The sequence below is a fragment of the Perca fluviatilis genome, chromosome 8 (genome assembly GCF_010015445.1).
Source record: "Perca fluviatilis chromosome 8, GENO_Pfluv_1.0, whole genome shotgun sequence".
NCBI lineage: Eukaryota > Metazoa > Chordata > Actinopteri > Perciformes > Percidae > Perca > Perca fluviatilis.
In genome coordinates, this window is record NC_053119.1 from 29,252,871 (window position 1) to 29,266,188 (window position 13,318).

Sequence of the window (13,318 nt, forward strand, 5' to 3'; positions counted from 1 at the left end):
GTCCAAATGAAAGACAATCAATACAGAGACAGAAAAAAAAGATTCCTCTTTAAGACTACTCACTTACCTGTTCATAATTTATTTGATAAGAGAGACAGTATACTGTATATTCTACTTTAAGATGATGATTTGGCTTTATTATTTGTAATAATCAAAAAGCAGGTGCAGAGTAACACACTATGGGATCAAATTAGGCCATATTATTTACTTTAATTATAAAATGGAAATGTTCCCATTCTTGAACTTGACATTGTCTGTGGCCAAAATGAAAATGATTGATACCCTATGATTGAGGTAGCCTACTGTATATGATGCAGCCAGGTGTATACCAGGCGACCAATCTCGACGCCCATTCTAGATGGATTTTGAATTAAACTAATACCTGTTTTCTGAACGAGAACGCTTCATCAACATTTTTGTTTAGAATGAGGAAGTTACTTTAGAACAAAAGCATATAATGCTGGACTCGGTCATGCTCAGCTAGAATATTTGGTCGAGTCTAAGACAAGTCTGAGACAACAGAAAAGCGCCTTGAGTCCGATACAGCCTGACGCACACCTTCTTTGGTGCACTGCATGTCCCAAACTGGTCAGTCAAACATATTGTAAACATATAATATACAATAATACAAAATACCACACTTTCCTTGCATATTTGCTATCTAGCCATAGATAGCCCAGGTAAGCCAACTTATATTCAGACACACTTTCCAACAGCTGACCATATCGGCCTAATGTTACAGCACCTTTACCTTAACCTGAGGGGCTAAGTGTCTTGCCAAATAAAGACACTGAATAGTGCTGTGAAATGTCTGTTAGTATTCTGCTAAATAGTACTAGTTTGCTACAACATGACCTTTCTATGGAAGGTACATCTAATCTAATCATATGTGTTTAAGGTGCAGTATTTTACATATGTTTTGGTTTTGGTTTGGTGTATTTATGGATATAGAAAGAGGATCCAAGGGATAACATGTAAAAGCGATGAACACTTTTTTCCAACATGGTCCCTGATGGAAGGGAACAGGACATGCAACACATGCAAACACATACAGCCCTTCTAAGGGTGAAAAAGAAGAAGAAAAAAGAAAATAAATAAAACTACACATCAAAAGTACCAGATAAAAAACCATGAGCTACAAATCAATAAATTATCCGGTCCCCAGTCTAGAGTCTATTTTCCCCTAATTATCTATTTTATTCCACAAGTAAACCCTAATTTTATGTTTAAAATCCCTTTTCGTTTATGCCATTTTAATATTAATTGGAAGATTATTCCATAAAATAATTTCTGTATAAAAAAGGATTTTCTTGCTTCACTATTCGCACATGGGACCTTACATGAACGGACACTGGCCCTAGTCTCATGGGCATGTTGAGTGTGCACCATCAGAATTTGAAATCCCAAATACTTTGGGCCTACACCATTAATGATATTGTACATATGATTGAGTTTAAGTTGTTCAACCCTAAGCTTTACAGGCAGGAACTCTACCCTCTTAAACTAATTTATTCGGTTTAGACAGTATGAAGCGGATCATATTGTTTTGCATAACCTGCATCTTATTTTTAATTTTCATTGTCAGGCCACTGTACCATGCTGAGCATGCTTAGTCAAAATGGCACTGAATGAGTGCTGAGACGAGGGCCCCTATTTTAACGATCTGAAACGCAAGTATGAAACGCAAAACGCAAGTAGCTTTGTGGGCGGATCTCGGGCGCTGTTGCTATTATACCGGCGGGATAAATGACTCTTGCGCCCGACGCAAATCTAAAATGGGTTGGTCTGAAGTAGCTAGGTGTGGTTTGGGCGTAACGTGCAATAAACCAATCAGAGCGTCATCTCACATTCCCTTTAAGAGCAGCGTGCTTGTTCCATGGCGGATTGCTGTTATGACGGCGGATTTGCCTGGCGCACGCCAGCGGGAGCTGCCGATGCGAGATGCGGCAAAGTAATAAATGCCCGTCTTGGCTGGGTGGCGATGTTGCTGCGGCCACTCGGGCGTATCTCCTCAAGTCTGGAGAGGATTGCTGCAGCAATGGAGCGTGGGCCTCCAAACGCACCACCTGCACCTGTTGTGCCCCTTCCTCCTCCCCCCCACTCCATCTCCGTCCACCCGCTCCATCAGGAGCGCATCGCGCATTACTCCCGGACCAGATTCCGCCGGAGTGTCCAATCCCACCGTAGTTCAACATCACGTCTCCTTAAGTCCTCTAATATTTCTTCATTTATGTCATCAACACATCCATGATTCATGGAAATGTGTAAAACACAACAAGCCACAAAGAATGCTGCGACTTTTTGAGGACTGTAAGTGCCTCCTGATCTATCAAACACATGAAGCGCATTTTCAGTAATATTTTCCTTTGTAATTATGTATGGTTTTCAAAAATGGGAACTGCTGCTTCCATTTAGATGAGAGAAGTGTACACGCGTTGTGCACACGCTACATTATGGCTAAGCATGCGCCCCTAAAATAGCATCTGAATAACGCGCTACTGACTTTAGACTAGCGCCACTGACTTTAGACCAGGTTTTTCCTGGTCAGTGGCGGAATTGTTTTCTGAAACTGCAGAATAGCACAAAGTAACGTTTGCGCCTGAACACGCCTGCTCTTTTCGCTGAACCGCCCCCGGGAGCGCAAATACATTCCCTAATTTACCGACGTGCGTCTGTGGAGGGAAAAGTTCGCTGTGCGTCGGGTGCAAAATAGGAATGATACATGCGTCGGTGTACAAAGGCAATTGCGCTGAGTGCAAGATAGGGCCCGAGGAGTTTTTTTATTTTTAAGTCAAACTGCCTTGTATTATGGTATAAGAATTTCAATTTGCAGGCACTTTTGTTCAGTAATTTCTTTACAATGGAATATCCAGACAGTGTCTGGTCCAGTCTAATACCTAGATATGTAACAGTATCCTTTGCTTCAATTTCATTTTCGTTACATGTGACTTTTAGCACAGGTGCCTTTTGTAGCTTATGTCTTGTGCCAAATAAAACCTAAATAAGATAAAAGAATAGAGTGGTCCACTGTGTCAAATGTTTTTTGTAAGTCCAGTAACACCATGCCAGTGTAGTTACCTTTTTCACTTTCTTGTCTGATGTAATTACAAAGATAAGTGAGGCATGTGTCAGTGGAGTAAGCAGATCTGAATCCAGGTATGTGAAGTGGTTCATAAAAAACTTTGTCTGCATTTTATTCCCAAAACAGTTTGCAATCAGTTCACAAATGACTCTTGTTATATCTAACCAGTGTCCATAATTTGTGTTCATAGGCCAAAACCATGACAGGACCCAAGACAACCCCCCTATCCTCTCCCGGTCCAGCAGCGAGGGGGGGTCAAACAGAATGTCACTGAGCTCAGACACAGAGGCCCCCCCACCAGGGCCCCTGCATCCCTCTCTATCCCACCGAACCAACCCTGACATCAGAGAAGAAGAGGGGGAGGGAACTCCAACTCCCTCTGTGAACGTCCAGAATGGTCCAACCCACTGCCTTGCAGGTAATGAAAAAACAGAGATGGACTCTACTAAGTCAAAGGTCCATGCAGGGGGAGAAAAAGGTGACAATAACATTGAGGTGGATAGCACCGAATCTGTCACTCAGGGAGATCGTGCGGCTGCTCAGACTGTACCAAAGAGTGAAGCTACAGCAGGGTTAAATTATGACTCTGTTAAGTACACTCTGGTGGTCGATGAACACGCTCAATTGGAGTTGGTCAGCCTCAAGGACTGCTTTCACGGTTACAACGAGCACAATGATGACAGCGATGCAGAGACGGTCTATCAGTCAGCCAATGAGGAGGAAGACCCAGAGTATGAGGAGGAGAGAAAGGGGAGAGAGGAAGCAAAGAAGCAAGGTAATCATACAGATTCCTTTTTAACATGGCTGAGCTCACTTCTGTCACAAATCAGTATCATGAGTTGGTATAACAGTGGCCAAGCTCATGGGGTAAGTTCATTAAATGTAGAAGGTTTATCCCTTTTGGAGCATGAATGTTCCAAGCCAGGAGTGTCAAACTCAACTTCACTAAGGGCCACACTGGAAAATGAGAATCACATCTAGAGCCAGACATTTTAGTTTCAGTTTATTGACATGCTTTTGTTTAAGGCAAAAAGTCAAATATCTTTGACTGTGTTATTGCATGGCTCATATAGCCTTCTTACTTACAGTTTGGTCGACTTTAAGCCCCCAGCAAAAAAGTTCCTTAGCCATCAGAGAAAAAAGCGTCAAAAAAGGTCGGAAAAAGCGGCAAAAACTTCAGAAAAAGGGACAAAAACATTGCAAAAGCAACAAAAACGTTGCAAAAGCGGCAAAAAATAACAAAAGTGACAAAATGAAAAGGCGGCAAAATCATCAGAAAAAGTGACAAAAATTTGAAAATACATCGGAAAAAGTGGTTAAAAACAGAACGTGACAAAAACGCTGACAACACATTGGGTAAAGTGACAAAAACTTTGAAAAAGTGCCAAAAACATCATAAAAAATGCCTGAAAAAAACTAGGTGTGCCAAAATTTATTGTGAACCTAAATTGATACACGGGCCAGGTAAAAATCTGCAAGGGGCCGAGTTCGGGCCGCGGGCCTTGAGTTTGACACGTGTTCTAAGCACATTTCATTAGATTATAAGACATCCTGTGTACGGTCCCCCTACAGGTTGTCTCATTGGAACTACAACTCGCGTCGGGTAGCGTGAGTTGTAGTTCCAATGAAACAACCTGTAGGGCTAAAAGTTACATAGTGTTGCTTTAAAGTCTAAAATGAAAAGGCTTCATCCTTAGGGAAGCATTATTGTGCTCCGTTAATCAGTCAGTCAGTTGGGATCAGTTGCCGAGTTAACGCCAGTTGCTCGATGCGTGCCATGGGGCTTCTGTGCACTACTGTATACCTGCTGAATTAGTCGACTGTGGTATCATACATCCCTAATCACAGGTCGATTTATAACAAATTGTGGCAATCCTGGTCTTTGCTTACCACAGACTGTTATTGTTGATAGGTAAAGTTAGCTAAATTAGCATCGTCGTTATTCTATAGCTTTATCCGGGCAGCAACGGAGCAATCCCGGAAGTGGAACATTGTGGATATAGACTATCTGCATATCAACAGAAAAATATATAATGTATCATGTTATTAAGTTGGAACATAAAAAGAGAAAAGAGGGCCTTGTGGAACACCACTGGACAGATGGAGCACACTCTTTGTACTACATAATTGTGCATATAATATTGTCTGAAGTTGTTATCAAACCTGTTTGCCCAGTTCTTGGGTTTTGGTTTCTTGCTGCTAATAGTTTAACCTTTCCTTGTTTTTCTGCTCCAAGAGAGGAGGAAAGAGGAGGAAAAGAGAAGAAAGGAGGAGGATGAGAAGAAGAAAAGGAGGGAAGAGGATGTGAAGAGAAGGAGAGAGGAGGAGGTGAAGAGGAGGAGGGAAGTTGTGGCAAGGATCTGCAAACAGTCCAAGGTAACATCAACCACAACTTCAGAGGAAGAGGAGTCTAACGGAGGAAGGGCCAGAACTTCCAGAAGTAAGAAGTTCCTCAACCTGTTTTCCAACAACAGCAGTCATTACAGCACCACTGGTTTGTATATTCTTCAAAAATATTAACTTTAAATCAAAAACTAATTTACAAATTAGGATCCTGTGAGTTCAGGCACGTTAACGATAACTAATTTAAGTTGCTTCCTGCCTGTCTTTTAACCTTTATGTTGTCTTTGGGTCAAATTTGACCAGTTTCCTAATTTCTATATCAGAAATATGGGTTATTTTACCTAATTTTGATTACCCAAAAATAACATGGACGATTCCATACAACTTCACTTTCATTCACAATTTTGTTTAAAATATTTGAACTTTTGAAAAAAAAAAAACTGACTGAACGTTGACATATACCCTTCTTTGATTATCCTTCCTTTATTATTAGTCTAAATAATTCATAATTCCTGCAAATTCATGCAAATTCTCCTACAGTTCTCCACTGACATTTTATTGTACAGACGGTAGAGAGGAAATATGATCTAAGCTTATCAGTATATGCATTGATATACCAAAAATGACAGGCCAAGAAATACATATAATTAAATAGTCTTGACTAGGTATATATATATACATATATATATATAAATATATATATATATATATATAGTGGAAGTTCTCTTTATTCGTCACCTCAGATACAGTTGTTGTATCATTACTAAGTGAGTATGTTGAAGCTTTTCCACCTGGACCCTATGTTCCTATGTTTTTGTGACTGATGGGAACAAAAATCTTTTTTTTTTAAAGATAATTTTTTGGGGGCTTTTCCCTTTATTACAGAGACAGTGGATAGGCATGAAAGGTGGAGAGAGATGGGGGATGACACGCAACAAAGGTCAGCAGGTCAGATTTGAGCCTGCGCCGCTGTTGGACTCAGCCAACATAGGGCGAACGCTCTTACTGGGTGAGCTAGAGGCCGCCCCGGGAACAAAAATCTTTGACATTGGTCCAGTATTAAGCAAGAGACAAACGAAACGAAACAAGCTACAATGTAAGTTAATAGGGCAATTGTCCAGCTTGTATTTACCTTCACAAAAGTGCTCGTTTTGCCATTAAATCACATTAATATTCTAAGTGTCCGACAACATTATGGAAATGATCCCTTCAGTGATAGACCTTTAAAACCTCTTTGAGACCTTTTTGTTTAACCAGAAACCGCTCTTAAGTGGCTAGCGCTAAACCCACCAGACTCCATTTAAAAAAACCAATGCTTTTAGCGTGTATAGAGCCATCATATTATCACATGTAAATCGGTAAACTATGTGTTTATTTCAACCAAAAATAGAGTTGTGATGGTTGGAAAAGTGGAACGATGACCCAAAACGGCTTTTCACAGTTTTATATTGTTTCTGTCAACTTTGAAAGAAGTGTATTTTACGATGCTAAAATTACTGTTTATTTACATGGAGTCTGGTGGTTTTAGCGAACGCAATTTTGCAGATGTTTTTATGTTTAAATAAAGGATCTTACTCTTTAACAGAAAGGTCAACCTCCTTAGCAATCCTTTCCATGTTGTCAGACACTTAAAATATTAATCTGAGCCGGTCAGTGGCAAAACGAGCACTTTTGTGAAACAAACACTTTTGTGAAGGTAAATACAAGCTACACAATTGCCCTATTAACTTACCTTGTAGCTTGTTTTGCTGCTGCCGACCAATTTCAAAGATTGTTATTCCCATCAGTCACGTAGACACAAAAACATAGGAAAATAGGGTTGGTTGAAAATGAAATGTAGCACATTTTAAAATGTTTTGGATTTATTAAATCATCATAAATCATTTTTAAAAATACCTACTTAAACACATTGGAGAAAAAAAGTGAAATTTATTATTGAGACCAGAAGATAAAGTGGAAAAAAACATGATGTTTGAGACATTGGCAGTTCATTAATTGGCCTTCATGGAGGCGGTGAGATTACATCTGGTGTAGCCTGTTAATCAGACTGAAATGCCATTTTGTTTCACTTCTGTCATTCAGCCTGACATTGGTGTATTGTATACGCTAGCCAATTTCTTGTTCACTTTGCCCTTAGCCATTCTTAGCAAGTGATTTAATATATCCATCCCAGCAGTCATTTTCAGTTAATATGGAAGCTGCAGTAACAGTTGATAGGAGCAGTTAACATTTTTCCCACTGATCAAAGAAATATGTTGATTCAATAGCCTTTATTTCTGTAGATCGAATTACAGCAACCTGTACAGCTTTTGACCATTGGTATGTCGCTGTTTGTCACTTACACAATCATACACAGTACAACGTGTTGTGAAGTTCTTTTGTGCCTATCTCTAGCAAATAATTATAAATAGTAAGAAATACATAATGGAATAGAAATCTATAGAATGAAATAAACCAAATAAAATGAAATATTTTACAAAAGAAACAATAAAAACAACATATCAGTAAGTTTTCAGAGGAATGAAACACTAGGACAATGGATTAGTTTTAGGGAAAATGAAACGATACAACCGGCACATAGTATAACATATGCGTTGTGTGGCAGGCGGATGGATTATAATTATGAGTTGACCTGACTGCAGCAGAGAGAGGAGTCTGTTGTTGGGATGATTGAGATCTTTTATGATCCTTTCATTCAGCACCTCCTGGTCTCTAGGGCTGAGAGTTCACCTCTTAGGCCACATTTACTTTGCTACATTTACAACTTGCATTCACACTGCGCTGGCATTTTCGATCCCCTAAACCAGAGACATTCGAAAACACTTCTGACCCTGTTTTGGTTTGGAATCTGCAGGTTTGTGTTGCAGTCTCAATGGCCGCAAACAGAGACCTTTGGCAGAACTGATATTGACGCCTACGTTTCACCGACTGATTGGGTCTTATTGGTCATGACGTCTAGTTATCTGAGACTAACCTACTAACGTTACCATAGCAACTACCAACAACGGGCGGAGTATACATGCTGCCTCCTGTTAGCCCCGGCACGCGCATGCCCAGTATACAAATTAATGTTTATGAGGTTTGGGCGTGTTAGTTTAAACGGAGATTAGTTCTTCTACTGGAGCTAAAAACACTTGTGTGGACGGAGTTCGCTGCTCCCAAATTTTGTTAACTTCCTGTCAACTGATGTCATTCACATACACTGCAACCAAGGAACCTTATAAACGTTTATGTTTTATTGACCGCAACAAGAAATAAACTAGAATACATTTAGAATGCTTATGTTTAAATGTAACTTATGTGTAACTGTGAAATGGTCTATAGTGACTAGAATAGGCAGTGTGTTGATATGCATTGCTATTGTCTGTACAGTGAGTAGTCGCTAGAGGACAGGATGGTCTATGTTCAGTAGGGTTGGGTATCGTTTGGGTTTTTTCCGATACCGGTGCTAAATCAATACTTTTAAAATGGTGCCGGTGCCTGAACCTGAACCGAAATATATAATATATTTATAATGTATATAATATAAAAAAAGGAGCACATTTTGTGCTCCTGTCATTTTGACAGTTGGCGACATTAAAGAACGGCTTGTTTATTGCTAAGGCCATATGGTCAACATTAAATGATTGATTAATAATGTAATAACTGGCACTGTGTTTCGGTACCCAACCCTAACAGTGTTATATGTAAGGAAGTAATGCAAAAACCAAGGGACAATATGAGCTATCATAGTAGGAAGTATGTATATTCCAGAACATGCCGTGTTAATGTCGCTTGAATATTAGTAAAGTTCTTCAAACTGGATAAGCAAAGTCTGTACTTTACTCAAATTTACTGACATTATTTCCCGGATGTGATGTCAAGGCTCGGTCAGAACTTTCGTTTACTATTGCCAACGCAGCCAATACGACCCCAAATCACAGAAATATTTATTCGCAAGGGACTAATATTATCACACTGTGTTCGTGCCAAGTCGCACGTGATAGAGATCACAGACAAACTCTGTAATTATTGCAAAGTGTCAGTCCAAATTGGATCACTTGACTTTTTTTCATTACAGGCTGCTATGACACAAAATACAGATAATTGTGAGTGTAACATCAATGCTGTATCATTCAGGTGCTGGGTCATTTGGTGTGTTCTCCTGTGTTTTGGATGGAGTGGAGAGACAACAGAGCCACAGAGCTGCCTACAGGTTAAAACATATGAACATACACAAACTAATTGTGACAGGTCCAAATAAACACATTAGACTGAAATCTGTATTTTTTATGCCCGTTTTTAGGTTTGTCCCTCGTCATGCAGATGAGCTTTACCTAGAGGCAGATGACCCAGTGTTAATGCTGAACCAGTCTGAGGATCTGTGGTGTCAGGGTTACAACATGAGGACTGGAGCGACCGGGATCTTCCCTGCCTTCTATGCTGTCAGAGTGGCCAAAGAATATAACCAAGGTATATTGCAAAAAAATGGAATGTAAAAACCGAATACCACCATCATCAGCGACATTTAAAATGTAAGATGTTTTTTTTGTTCTCCTTTCTTCTCATAGTCCAGAAAGATGGCTGGATAGAGCAGTTCCAGGGGCGGTTCCTGGGTTCAGTACAGGTCCCGATCCACAAGGGCAACGACATGCTTTGTGCTGCGATGCAGAAGGTGCAAACAGACACTGTACAACAGAACCATACCATGAAAGCTGATTATCAGGTTATAGTGACAGGGTGTAACCAAATACAAGCTAATTGCAGGAAAGTTTTAATGCTTTTGAACCTGTCCTTTTATATTTTAATATGTCTTAGTTCATACTGATATCTTTTATCCTTTTAAAATTATTATTAATGAAACAGAAGATAAATAAAAACTGTTGGGGATCCCAACAAAACAAATTACTGATAAGGTTGGCCTATCAAATAAATGAAATGGGTCACTCACAGAAACCCACAAACAAACCAACAGAGAATTAGTACCAACATTTTTAACCTATTTTAGCTAATGTAATAGTGACAGGTGAACATTGTAAAGCATTTATCAGCTAAAGAGAACATTTTTTTCACATTTGACAGCTAAATGGAGAGTGAATATTGAACACAAACACAACTCCAATATGTTAAGGTTGCTCTGTCTCAGCTAAATGTACTGTATAAAAGCTTAGTTAAGTTTGCTAACATGTTAGCCATAACAACTTTATAAGGTGATAATACATCAAGATAGTTTGTCTGTCAGCTTGTTTTGAAATCCTTCTGCTTCCAAGTGGTCAAAACGAAGAAATGAATGCAGCAGTCAACGGGCAATATGAAAAAAGTGAAAAAAAAATCTAACGTAAGAATGGGGTCTGAAATTAGTTTTTGATGGCGTGTTGAAGTAGCCTGGGATCATGAAAATTGTTGTCTTTATTGGGGGTAGCCCAGCGCTGTTATCCATGGTCAAAATGATCACAGGCTAAAATTCTTTAATCAGTGTGTTAAACATTATAATGTTACCATACACGTTATCTTGGTGACTGGCAAGAACCACTTGTCACATCGTAGCAGTAGAAAATGAGACCGGACTGGACTGAGTGGTGGCTCCTGAGTGCACTTATTTTTCTATCTAACTTTTCTCCACAAAGTTGAACCCTTTTCCAAGTAAGTGTTACTTGGTAAAAAAAAGTAATTTTGAAAATGAATGGGTAAATCGCAAAGTCGATCCAACAGGGTGACAGAAAACTACCAAACTGACATGACAAGATGGCGAGCAAGGAAGCGCTATCAGAAGTTTACTCGGCTATCTGGCCTCCTTCAGTCTAAAATCAATATTAAAATCGTGGTTTGTCCTCACTAGGTAGGCTCGGAATAGTTTGTTTGTGCAAAAGAAACAAGTGGCAATATCCTCAGTGATGTATTTTTTCTTTAATTCATATTAATTATTATACATATATTTTAGGTTACTGCAGTCTCAAAAAACTTTCCCTCCTTACCTAACTGACAAACTATCCTTCACACCTACTTCACGTTGTGATTGGCCAGCTGTGCGAAGCTCACAACTATTTCTGGTACTTTTCATGTGAACAAGTTGAATGTCTTTAAGGAGTATGGAAAGCCATCCAGTTCAAATATACAGGATTACTAACACTTTAACAACATGTAGACAATGTGTTGTCAACATGTAACAACATAAACGTGTTGTCTACGTTTTGTTAAATTGTTGTCAACACTTTCATTTTTCACTCGTTGACAATACGCTAACAACGCGTTGACAACACATTGCCAACATGTTTTGCATGATTCTGAGCCATTTGGCCACTTGTCCAGTTTGAATGGGTGAGTGTCATAAGTTCCCAAATTGCTGCTGAGCTGTAGGGTTAAACCATTTCTGTCTGCCTGGGGGGTTGCCTACAACTATTTAACATGTTAAGGATCCTCTTATTTCTTTGCCCTTTTCTTCCTTTTTTATGTAGCTTATAAAACTAAAATATTTGGATTGCAGTTTTATAACTCAAAATCAAGACTGGCTTAACACTACAGACCAGCCTAAAATATCTTTGACTAAACCTGGTCATGTATGTTTAATGACTTACTGATTATTTGTGTGAACAGGTGGCGTGTAACAGGCGGTTAGCAGGTCAGCCTCCTTCAACCTGTGTGCTGGAAGTCAGTGTGAAAGGTGTGAAGATCAGTGTCCAAGACCAGTGTCACTCTGCTCATAGGGTACGTGCACTACTGTATCTACACATACACACATCTACCTTCCGTCCTTCGTAAGTGTCACACCTTTTCAAATTCAGCTGATAGAAAACCTGCAGCAGGTTATTATGATGGTGGAAACAAGATACTTTGCTGTAGTTAGGTGTATAGCGCTCTATAGTGGCAATTAGCAGTAACTACAAGAAAAAAAGGTGATGGTGATGTCTACTATGGCTGGACGATTAATCAAAAAAGTATCAACATTGAAATTCTGAAGCTGTTATCGACGTATTTTCCCATGACGATAATTTAAATAATTTATTTCTGTTGGTAGGCCTACTTTCTCCTTAAAAACATTCTACCGCGTGTGCAGGGTCCAAAATTAACATTCGGCAGTCGCCAAATGCGGGGGCGGGCCGACACGCACACACACAAACACTAGCGTTTAACTCAGGCTAATTCATTAGCTAGTAAGTGGTGATTTTTGGCAGCCAGCACAATGAAATTAAATGTTAACGGATCGTGAACAGAGTCTCAGTTCACCCGTCCGGGAGGCTCTGACGCACTTTCCGCACTTGTGTCCGCGGACAGCTGTAGGCTTGTACCAATGTTTTGTTTGTTGTTTTGTCGGACACATGCAGCCACTTTCCTGAAACCGCTTGCGGGACTGACACAAGTCCACAGTGGTCTGCGGCGTTTATGTCCAAGCCTGTCTCCAGCGCCTCCACCTGCAGGTTGTCAGCTGTGTGTCTGCCTGGTATACTCTCGGACGGGCGATTTAACTCGCCGGTCCTCATCAATATAGTTTAATGTGTCACGTAGCTCTCCACAAGCAACTTGCTGGTTAGCAGTTCAGAAATAGATTGTATAGCATATGTACATTTTTATCATGCAAAAGACGTTTTTTAAAACTTTATACAAAAAAATAAAAAAACACAGTGTCCGTTGTCAAATCACAATTCTTTTTTCACATTTATCATTATCGAGGTAAAATGTGCAATTAATCGGGATTTTGATTTTAGGTCATATCGTGCAGCCCTAATGTCTACTCTGCCAGTTTGGATAAATAATCCACGTGGAAATCCTGGATTTAAATCATTCAAACTTTACATTTCTCTCTTTGTGTCTGTCTCGTTCAGGGGGACCAGTGTTTCCATTTCTTCCAGTTGAAGAACATCTCATTCTGTGGCTGTCATCCAAAACACAGCAAGTGAGTCAGATTAAGGGATTATT

General features: G+C 39.7%; 1 protein-coding gene across 5 annotated transcripts in view; it reads left to right on the forward strand.

The window, feature by feature from the left end:
• The window catches only part of mapk8ip1a (mitogen-activated protein kinase 8 interacting protein 1a), a 37,284-nt gene that overhangs the window by 18,452 nt on the left and 5,514 nt on the right, over nucleotides 1-13,318 (forward strand). For 4 of the 5 annotated variants that reach the window (XM_039809579.1, XM_039809581.1, XM_039809578.1 and 1 more), the window contains 7 exons: nucleotides 3,273-3,857; nucleotides 5,319-5,576; nucleotides 9,545-9,620; nucleotides 9,711-9,877; nucleotides 9,976-10,079; nucleotides 11,999-12,109; nucleotides 13,225-13,295. In XM_039809579.1, the coding sequence (XP_039665513.1) occupies nucleotides 3,273-3,857; nucleotides 5,319-5,576; nucleotides 9,545-9,620; nucleotides 9,711-9,877; nucleotides 9,976-10,079; nucleotides 11,999-12,109; nucleotides 13,225-13,295 (1,372 nt within the window). The remainder of the gene's footprint in view (nucleotides 1-3,272; nucleotides 3,858-5,318; nucleotides 5,577-9,544; nucleotides 9,621-9,710; nucleotides 9,878-9,975; nucleotides 10,080-11,998; nucleotides 12,110-13,224; nucleotides 13,296-13,318) is intronic. The other variant, XM_039809582.1, reaches the window with a different exon arrangement.